General features: G+C 40.1%; 1 protein-coding gene across 1 annotated transcript; it reads left to right on the top strand.

Annotated features, from left to right (window-relative positions):
* The first annotated feature begins 3,068 nt into the window (after window positions 1-3,068).
* cdc34b (cell division cycle 34 homolog (S. cerevisiae) b) lies at window positions 3,069-11,104 on the top strand. The gene is made up of 5 exons (XM_027025058.3): window positions 3,069-3,862; window positions 5,769-5,855; window positions 6,963-7,060; window positions 8,038-8,172; window positions 9,002-11,104. The coding sequence occupies exons 1-5, from the start codon at window positions 3,677-3,679 to the stop codon at window positions 9,213-9,215; spliced, it is 720 nt and encodes a 239-aa protein (XP_026880859.1). The 5' UTR covers window positions 3,069-3,676; the 3' UTR covers window positions 9,216-11,104.
* The last annotated feature ends 221 nt before the right edge of the window (window positions 11,105-11,325 follow it).

Genomic DNA, 11,325 nt, shown 5'->3' with positions numbered 1-11,325 from the left:
AAATGTGTTATTTGTTTTTGTATTATTGAGTTTTCCTATTGTTAACCCTAAACAAATATGCAAACAAATAAACAGATATGGTCTTTTATGAGGATTCAGCTGCTAAATTTTCTCCTTGGTTGAATGAGGAATGCAGTGAGCAGACAGAAGAAAGCGAAATATCTGTAATTAAATTATTATTATTTTTTAAATTCCCTATGGTCTTTTTCCTTCCAGTTTGGGTCATCTACCAGAGGCCTGGCAGCGTGAGTGTCCTGCATAAAATATTAGCTGGTTATAGTATATTAGATGGTTCCTGTTCCTCCTTGAGTGTCTGCCATCTGAGGTATTCACTAAGCCATCACTTGGGGCCATCTTACTGACATACTCCTGGATCTTTGTTGTTTCATCTTAGATAGCTCTGATGCTTACTAATCCTTGGCCCCCCTCCTTCCGCTCAGTGTACAGTCTCAGAGTACTGGATTTGGGAAGAAACCCTCCATGTATTGTGAGGATTTTCTTTGTCCTGATGTCAGTAGCTTCTATCTCATCCTTTGGCCATCTTATCATGCTAGCGGGACATCCGATGACTGGTTGAGCTTAGATGTTGACAACTCAGCTCCTGTTCTTCCCATTCAGCTGACTTCTCAGGAATAGCCTCATTCTTTTTAGGTATTTGGCTGTAGCTGCTTTCCTTGTGGCCTCCTCGTGATTCCCATTTGCCTCTATGATTCCAAGTTACTTGCTTTCAGCATCTGTTATGCTACCTTCTCGTAGTACGATCCCCTCAGTTCTAGCTATCTTCCCTCTCCTTGTAACTATTCAACCACACTTATCCAGCCCAAATGATGTCATTGCTGTATATCCTATTGAGATTGGATAAGTGAGTAAGTGTCTTGTTCACTTCTGGCATACAGCTTGCGGAGAAAGTGCTTGATAGTTTCTCCATTCTGTAGCCACTCTTGGTGATGATTTCACAAGGAATCTCCTTGGTAAATCCCACACTCTAGGGCCTGTAGAGTGGTCTTCCACAGCTCCACTGAGTTCTTGACAAAGGTTCTTACAGTCCTGTTCATATTATAGATCCTCATGCTTTCAAGGACCCAAGTGTGTGACATTAAATAATTCTTTTAGTCAATCCAGGTATTGGTTTGACTGGTCTTACAGTCTCAAATTACTGTTTTATCCAACAACAGCTGGTGCTTGGCTCCTCTGATGTTTTTGCTAATGTCTCTCTGGGCCCTGCTCATGTATTGAGCCATGTGTCTACTCATCTTAGATACATTGATGTCTGATAGGTTCTTCCATGTTGTACAGAGGCAGGATCTCGGAACTGCCCCTTTTTGGGGGTCCTTCAAAATCAGGACTGTCCAGCCTTCAGTTAAACTTTCAGGGTGGGTTCCATCCATTAGATGCTGGTTCATTTGTGCTTCCAGGCACTTATGGAGTGCAGTGAGCTTCTTCAGCCAGTAGGAATGCACCATGTCAGGGCCTGGAGCTATTTGGCTCTTCATACTTGAGACCCTTTCTTGGACATCTGCTAGCGTGATACTTACTGGATCCTGTTCAGGGAGGTTGCTGTGGTCTGCTCTCGGGTTCAATAGCCACTGGGCATTGTTGTTGTATGATGCCTCCTTCTCCCATATGCTTTACTTTTGGTATTGCACTGTCTCCAGCTTTGGTGGGACTGTTCTCATCCTGTAATCCTGTCACTGAGAGTACACTTTGGATGGCTTGTTGGAGAGCATCCAGTTTATTCTCCTGGTTTCTACTTCTCTTGTGTACCTCTTCAGGTTGGCAGGCAGAGCTGGTAATCTTTGCTTGGCAGTCTCCAAGGCCTCAGGTATGGACAGCTTGCCGTACTTCCCGGGACCTTCACTATGCCTTTCCTCAGTTCTGATAGCTGGCTAACTTCTCTGTTGTTACCCTGATCTTGGCCTCGAAACGCCTCCTCCATGGAAGATGCTGCTCCTTGATGATGTTCAGTTTGTAGCCAAGCATCTCAAGTACCACTGTTGCTGTGGCATATACCAGCTGGTTGGTCTCAGTGATGGTCACAGTAGGGATCGTACACAGTGCTGCATTCACATCTCCCAGCAGCCTTTCAGGTACTTTACCTGGTCTTGATAGTCTGCTTCGACTGGTGTTCATTTTAGCCATTTATCTTCAATCTCAGATTAGCATCAGATATATCAGTTTTATTTATTTATTTTTATTTATTTATTTTTTTGACAAAGCTACTAACATTAAAGCTATGATTCTTCCTCTTAGATTGAACTTTGAAATTTTGGCAGTTTACTTCTATGATGGCGTTGAAGGAAAACATGTGGTATTCTGAACCCTCTTCTAGTCCTGAAGACATCCTCCCTGCCATTTTTCTTAAAATCATTTAATACTTGGCACTATTTTGCTGTTTTATATGCTTCCCTTGGCTTTTAGATTTAATGTTTTATTATTTGTTTTACATTTTTTGCAGATAGCACTAACCCTAACCCTAACCCTAACCCTAACCTCTTTTGAAATACAACGACTTGAGTAGATTGAGTAGATATAAATGAGTGTATTATAGCTATTAAGGACTGGATGTCTTCTTTTCTTTGGCTCTCTTTTTTTTCTAGAGATTTGCAGGTAGTTCTTGGTCTTAGCACACCAAGAAAGGTGTGTTGTGTTTGATTCTCAGTAAGCCTTTAAAAAAAAAAAAAAACTGCAGTTGTCTTTTAGAAATTAAGAAATATTTCTAAAATGAGATGTGCCATGCCCTTTCAGAACACAGAGAGGATTATACATGCATTTGTGTCATCCTACTTAGAGTCTTGTAATTCCTTATTTACTTGCCTTATTCAAACATTTTAGGCAGTCCAAGATACACCTGCTTGTTTTCTTATAAAACAAGATGCAAGGACCACATTCCGTCACAAGGCAATGGGTGTGATTAATGTAATGACTCATCGAATATTTAATAATAGTCTATAGAAATATTTATTTTCCTAAATATTTTTAAATGTATAAATGGTGAGGCTATATGGCCTTATGAACTTCAATACCCACAGTGCACTGTCATTTATATTGACAAGCGGAACACAGGAAAAACCATCGGTTAGTCTACCGAATCGGCCAACTGCGAAGAGGCACTCAACAAATTTAGTTGTTTACTCAAATTTCTCCTTAGAGCAAGTTGCTTTAAACTTTGTTTAGGGGTGTGGATTTTGGCAGAATTTTACACTTTTTAAGGAACGAACAAAAGACAGCGTTTGCTATCTTGTAAAGATAACATCGTTACGAACTGGATTATTTAGCTAGCTTTGTGGCTAGCTTTGCTACGAAAACAAATCGGATTCGTTTTGATAGCTAGGTTAGCTAGCTAGCTAGTTTACCTGTAAATTTCGTAACTGACCTTGTTATTTGTGAGGACGAAGAATAAAAGTCTATAATGTTATAGTTAAATATCATAATAGTTAGTTAATTGTGCGGAAACATTTTAAGGGGATTTAGACGTCAAATTTATCTTGTTGGCAATCTGGCTAAGATACTCGTAGGGAACTCCAAACAAACAAAAGACGTTTTTGTGTAGCTGGCAAAGCTAGCGAGTAATCACACAAAGCCAGCTAGCCAAGTTGCTAGCTTAGTTTTGGGTTAGCTGGCATAAGACAGCCAGTCATTTTTACAAATTTGTTTTGATCGTCGAATTCTCTCATAAATGGCTCAGCATAGTAATTCTCACGTTGCAAGTTCACAAAAAGCGCTAATGCTTGAAATGAAAAGTCTTCAAGAAGAACCAGTTGAAGGTTTCAAGATTACACTGGTGGACGAAGCAGATTTATACAACTGGGAAGTAGCCATTTTTGGACCCCCAAATACGCTCTACGAAGGGGGTTATTTCAAGGTATGTTCATGTGAGATGGTATATTGTGATGTATTCTTATTCGTCAAATGTATGATTTCCGCTGTTGACCATTTAGCCAGCTATATTTAGCAGGAAGCAATCCATTGCTTTAGCCTATATTTAGTCTGATATAGCCAACACAGCTAACGCTAGCTAGCTAGCTAGATAAATAGCTAGCTAGCTACATGGTTGCCCACATAGTGTGAAGTCCTCAGCGACTTAATTTGATAGCTAGCCGTTACAGTACTTTTTACAGTATATTGAAAATCCAAAATGTTTCACCTTTTTAAAAACAACCAACTTTACTAACAAGCACGAATAAGTGGGTTTAGTCGTACGAGTTACTTGGCCTTTTAGAAATATGATCTTTGTCAACCAGGAATGTTTTAGGAGCATAGATGGCAAGCTACCTCGCTAGCCACTTATTTGTTTCTTTGTTCCTGCCCTCAATCAACAATGCACCCATAAGATAACACACCATGGTGTAATGTATCTCTGGCGTCATGTATCTCTCTGTACGTGCTTTTCTATACCACAACAGTGTTAAACGTCTAAGAAGGAACAGTCCTTACATTTTATACTGACTGTCCTAAGAGGTTTCAGGATTTTGCTTTTAAAAGCTGTGAGAAGCCTAATGGTATTTTGATCAATTTTAGTTAGCAAACATTTAACACACAATCACACTAAAATCTCTTTAAAGAAATGACTTTAAAATGTATCCATATAGTAGGTAGATGATATTTAGATGATGTTAGATGTGTCTCTGCGTTGTGGTAGCTCTTCTGTTCTGATTTCACTGTTGCTTTTATAATGTGATAAGTGGCATACAGAAGGAGGTATATGTGAAATTGACCCAAGTTTTGGTTCTCTCAGTCCAAGGAATATGGACAAGCACCCAAAAGAATAGCTTCATTGTTTTACCCCTGCTTTTCCAATGGAAATATAATTACCAGAGCTACATCTGGCTGCGGACTATAATGGCAGAATTGAGTAGTTTGTAATGCAGGGATTTTTAAAACTAGGACATGTTGACGAAAGTTTGGTCCTTGCTTTTGTTTATACTGGTCGAGCTCCATGGGTTTGGCAGATACTGTGGCGTCATGGCCTTCTGCTGTGCCTGGCTGTGTTCAGACTTGAACAGTGACGGTGAACTGGGAGTGAGAACTACTCCCCCTCTCTGTGTGAACCAGTGCTCAAGGCCTCTGGGGCACAGCACGAGAACCAGTAGTGCTGCTTCCCACTATTCACAAGGCTTATCATAACCAACTGCACTTTGATGGACACCTCAGCAACGAGACAGTGGAATTTCTTTTTTAAAAATTGTTTTAACAAGAACATTCATGTTTGTTTTAAGGATTCCATATAATCAAGTTTAAAAAAAAATCTACTTTATTTTTTAGCACTCATTTATTTCTACTGATTTACCAACTTAATTAGTGAGTTACTTAATATTGTCTGCATTTTATTTCTAAAGACTAGTTTACTATTGTGTGTAACTCTTATGACGGATTAACTTAGTTGTCATGGTGCCTGAAATGTGCGGGCATTGACTAGCTCATTTCCTTTTTTTAGAACTCGTAGCTGATTCGCTTTTGTTTTATATTTGTGTTCCCCCCACCCCCGTTGGACTGTCTGCCTTATTTCCATAAGTTCTAATGCACGTCCAGTCCAATTATCAGCAGCTGTCCCAGCGTCTCCCCATTGCTTCACTCAGTGAGTGAGCAGACTTCACAAGAGCATTCAGCTGGGTTGTCTGTCAGCATGGAGCGTAAAATCGGTCTTGATTGGGTATGGGGAGAGGGAGGAAAAGGGGAAAGAGTTGCCCGAGGTGCGTTCCTTATCTGTTTAATTCTCTGGGTCACTTGTTTGTTCTAATCTGAACTTGGTCTGTTTCTCTTGGCTCCAGGCACGTATCAAGTTCCCCGTGGACTACCCCTACTCTCCCCCTGCCTTCAGATTCCTCACCAAGATGTGGCACCCCAACATCTATGAGGTAAGGGGGTGGCTTTGTCTTCTCATGCTGCCATGTGTAAGCGCTACTTGGAATAACAACCAGGCCTGCAAAATATGGACTGTGTACTGTATTGCGAATCTGGTGTTGTCTATAGCAACATTCCTTTTAGTATATTAAGAGAACCCTTGGTGTGACTAGGTCTAAAGGTCATCTTGTGTTATTTTGTTGAAAGTTGAGACCAGTTGGATCGTTTAGATGCTGTGATTTATAAAACACCCACAGAATACTTTTCTTTAGACTGGTCAATATGCTCAAAGCATACTATGTGTTAGAGCTCATCTGTATATTGTATCCTTCTTTGGTATCATTCCAAAAGCCAGTATTACAGTAAGGTTTAACAACCAATACATTAATAATACCCAGACCCAGGTATGATTATAAATAAAAGACTGTTTAAATAATGTGAAATGGCATCTTATTTTAGTGTTCTTGTTAATCACAAGTTGTTTATGTGGAATTACGCGAATAACAGACAGTGTTTAATGTAAGGCCCATTGCTTGTTGAAAATAAACTTTGGGAACAGCAGTTGAAATGCACAGAATCCGAGGCTGGGAATTTATTGGGGGTTTCTGAGCCTTCGGAGTAATGTGAAATATGCAACATTCACAGCATTTGTGCACTTTGGCTGAAGCCACCCGTCACTTCTGAGACGGACGTCATCTAGATTCGTCTCCTTTCGAAAGCCAGACGAGGATCTCTAAGAAAATGGTCAAAATTATACTGTGCATTGCTCCTGTTAACACCCTTCCCACCACTTCTCAAATAAAAGCCCCCTCAACAGAGGACTGTATGCCAGGGACCAGTCCATCACAATGATTAAAAACAACAGGCAGAAACGGTCACAAAAGCTGTTGCGTGACTTGGATAGGCTCCCGGAGGTTACCATGTTGTCACCATTGCAAAATGAAGCTCTGCGCAGGACTTTCAAATTGTGTTCCATTGTCCCCATGTAATTTGTGTTTCTTGCGTGGGCCTTTGTCGGGTCAGTGTCTTACTGTCGTGTGCATAATGCTTTACTCCCCTTGTGACGGGCGTAACGGTCAAGACTTGTGAGTGAATGCATGTTGCTCATGTTTGTCCTGCAGAACGGGGACGTGTGCATCTCCATCCTCCACCCCCCAGTCGATGACCCACAGAGTGGAGAGCTACCCTCGGAGAGATGGAACCCTACGCAGAATGTCAGGTGAAGAAATGTTCTCATGCAGCCCCCATGATGCTTTGCTTTTCTTTGCCTGCCCCCCTCCCTGACCTGTTCTGTCTCCCTCTGTGTGTATTGCCCACTGAGTGTCATGACCTTCTATTCCAAGCATTCTCTCTACGTTCTATATACACTCTCTTCTATAGCCTTCATTTTGTTTTGTGTTGTTTGACATCACTTTGTTCTATCACCAGTGCAGCTGGTTCTGCGTCTGTCCTTGTTCATAGTTCCCTAATTCATGTTCAGTCTGTGGGGGTAGAATAGAATGTTCTGTATAGAATAGTTCTGTAACATAGGAAGTATCTAACAAGTCTTTCCTGTCCTAGATGTTGGGTGGTTTATTTGTGTGTGCGCGCATTCATGCGTTTTCATTTCAGGCTTTGTGTGCTTGCATTGTTACTGTGTTTTTTTTGTTTTTTTGTTTTTTTTTAAATATATATTGAGTTTCACAAGTCTCAGCATTTCAGAGGAAAGCCTCATATTCTCCAAGTTGCCATTTGTTGTGTTTGCATGTTCATCCATCTGTGTATGCGTGCCTATCCATCCATCCAGCTGTGTGTACATTTTTAAAGAGCACCTGTCAAAGTGTTGAGGTTCTTATATATATATATATATATATATATATATATATATATATATATATATGTGTGTGTGTGAATATGAGTGAGGAACCAGCATCGGGTCCTGGGAATACAACAGAGATCTGAAAGAAGTCGCACACATTTTTTTTTTTTTCTTCTCTGATGTCAGCCATCTTTTGGATTTCAAGTTACAGAAATCCTCACTTTCCTTAGCACTGCCCTCATATTACCTCTACATGCAAAAAGTTCAAGTAAGTGGACAGCACTGAAAACATAGCATTGTTGCATTCCAGGAAATCTGTGTCCAGTCAGGTCTTCAGTATTATGTAGATCCATTTTGTAATGCTTTATTGTAAATATTGGGGTGTGTGTGTGTTTCAGAACTATTCTCCTGAGTGTCATCTCATTGCTGAATGAGCCAAACACCTTCTCTCCTGCTAACGTGGATGCCTCAGTCATGTACCGCAAGTGGAGGGACAGCAAAGGGAAAGATCGGGAATACGCTGAGATCATTCGGTTAGACTTGCACCTTTTTGCTTTCCAGCCACAGGTTACACAGAAGTTGCTGTGTAATTAGTCATTTTTTGGCACAATTTATTGCCTCTTTTAAGCGATACAGAACAATTAGATGACCGTTAATGGAAATTATGCAGACACATTGTCTTTGATTAACATAATGGCCATGCTGACATAGGTTATCTAACATTCATTAAAGACATCTTCCTTGAATAAATGGTACTGTGAACCAGCAGTCTGAGCTAATTGGCTGCATTTAGTGGTTGACTAACACAGTGTGTCTAATCAGATTATGAACCACAAAACAAAATACAAGGTACTATTCTTACAAAGACATCTAAAAGAGTTTCCAAGAATGTGGTATGTAACATGCACACAACACCACCATTAAAACTTCAGCTAAACTTGAGAGAAACTGCTTAAATGTGTTTGAATATGGCTGCCCTCTTGTGGTCAGAAAACTGAAACTGAGAGTTTATCTTTTCATGACAATGTACTGTGTCGTGTTGAAACTGAGGTTGGTACTTGTCTTTGACCTGGGAGAGCTTGCTTTACCTGATTTCCTTATGCTTTCATTACTTTGCCTGTCCAGACATGCTAAAGCCTGACATCATTAATAAATTTGTGTGTGTAATGAGTTGCATGAGAGAACATTAAGATGCCATTGAAAGAGGAAATGAATAGAAGAACTAGAAAACCCTGAGTAGACAAACCAAACACAGGAAAAACCCACTCCCTTGCAGGTTTCTGAAGTGTGTGTGTGTGTGTGTGTGTGTGTGTGTGTGTGTGTGTGTGTGTGTGTGTGCGTGTGTGTGTGTGTGTTTTGCAGGAAGCAGGTTTTGGCCACCAAAGCTGAGGCAGAAAGGGATGGCGTTAAAGTGCCCACCACACTGGCCGAATACTGCGTGCGCACACGTGCACCTGCCACCGACGAGGGCTCTGACCTGTTCTATGACGATTACTATGACGACGAGGACTTGGAAGATGATAATGATGAGGACTGTTGCTATGATGAAGACGACTCAGGAAACGAGGAATCATGACGCAGACACCACTGCCGTCGTCCTCTTCATCACCATCATCGTCTTCACTTGGAAAGCTGTCGCATGCACCTTGTATTCACTTTCACTTGGATAGTTGTTGTTTTTTTTTTTTTGCCCTTTAAAAGAACTATAAATTCATATTTTTAAGTTCATTTTCTTTTGGTTTTATTTTTAAAATGGGAAATGAAAGCATTCTGTTCTCACTCTGATCTTGGTTGTTTTGGGTTCTCACACTCTTGCTGAATATTTTTCCTTTAGCCCTGCCCCCAACCAAACTTTTTATTCAGTCTAACATTTTCTTTCTTTTTCTTTTTTTTTTTTTTCTTTTTTTTTTTTATGCTAAAGATCCATGCAACTTTGCTTTGTCAAACGAATGATGGAGTGGTTGACTATGTAATGGTTAATTCTTGACTGACTGAGTGAGTGTGCTTTCTCTTGCCATATTGCATGTGTTTCTTTGGTCATGCCTAGTTCATTGTTGCTGTCTTCTCTTCTGAGTTATGTAGTTCTAGTCACTTAATCCACAGTTTTCTCCTGGCACAGTTTTTTTTTTTTTTTTTTTAATTTAAGGAGCATTTGCAAGTCTGATCAGTTCAGCAATAAAATGTATTTTTCTTGTGCTCCAGGTTAAGACGTCTGAAAAACATTTTTTGTGGTCTGGGAGTGTCCATGAACCACATTCAAGGCTGGTTTCCTGGACATAGATTAAGCCTAGTCTTATACTAAATTGTAGTGCCAATGGTGACTCGCTACTGGAAATGCCTTTTAATATAGACTTAGGGTAAACTTGGTCTGGAGAAACTGGCCTTTAGTGTTTGTGTTGCTCTGTTGCATCCGATTCAGCTTATTGACTATTCATATAATTGTTAATGAGCAGGATCCAACGTACCAGGGCAGGGGACATGTTGGAAGGTGTGGCGGCCGGGTCGCCCAAATCACACAGCGGGAAACGCTGGCCTATGGCTGGTCTCAACGGACTTGTTTCACGCGTAGAAGCATTCGCTTCACACACAAAGACTTGGCAGAGTTCTGGATGTTGAAGGGATGTTTAATCTTTTGTTTGTTTTCTTGAGTAGGACTACAGTGTGAGTGTGGGTGGGTGTAATGGTGGTGGGGGAGGGTGTACCCTGCAGACACTCAAGGACTGAACCCCCTATCAGTTTGTGAAATTCCACACATTATGTTAAGCTGATGGTGTGTACACTTCATATTATTTTAATCATGTACTACTTTTATGTCCTGAAACAGAATGTATCCTATCAAGTAAGCATGGGAACCATGCAATCTTCTGGGAAAGAGGGTGTTCACTGGTTGTTGTCTTATTCCATTGAGCTAAGAGTTGTTTTTGCAATGCCAATATTGTATCGTCCTCTTATATGAATTTATTTTCATCAGCTTCTAGATTTTATTCATAGTTTTGTTTCTTTTGATTGTGGCATACATTTCTTCAGTTTGGGCTGTTTTGGGTAATTCACCTGGACTTATGAATGATAGTGTTTGCTTTTGGATATTTTTTTTGCTCAGTAAAATGACAGCAGTATTGGCATCAAACCCTGCAGCTTGTTTCATGCCTTTGAGCGTTTGTAGACCAGAGAGGGCTTTTAACTACATCAGCATTGAACATTTGAATTATTTAAATGTGAGCTCATTTTAAGTGACTCAGGATAAACCAAACAAAGGGGTGGGGTGTCGCAACAACTGAAATACCCATGAACAGCAATGAAAGCAGTCTTTCAATTCTGTTTTTGAAGACGGTTTACAACCTTAAGTCTCGATGCTGATATGCACATGTGGGTATGTGGCTGATCATTTTACTGACCTGGATGTATTTGTATGGTTTGTTGGCCTATTTAAAACAAAAAAAATAAATAAAATTCTTTATTAGAATAGGCCTGATTCATTAGGCTGTTTGTCTGCAGTATAGCACATACGTGAAAATCTTGTTATAGTCTTTCTTTGTGTGTGTATGTATGTGTGATATATATATATATATATAATTATATGCACATAGAGCAATAATTTGACTATGGCAATAGGCTAGACTGCAATTTGCAGGGTTTTTTTTTTTCTTATAACACTATGGGCAAGGGTACTTTTTTTGCTGTGCTAG

This window comes from Electrophorus electricus, chromosome 11 (genome assembly GCF_041902795.1).
Source record: "Electrophorus electricus isolate QZ-2024a chromosome 11, ASM4190279v1, whole genome shotgun sequence".
NCBI classification, from domain to species: domain Eukaryota; kingdom Metazoa; phylum Chordata; class Actinopteri; order Gymnotiformes; family Gymnotidae; genus Electrophorus; species Electrophorus electricus.
Note: the sequence above shows the minus strand (reverse complement) of the source record. Positions and strands in the feature narration are given on the sequence as shown.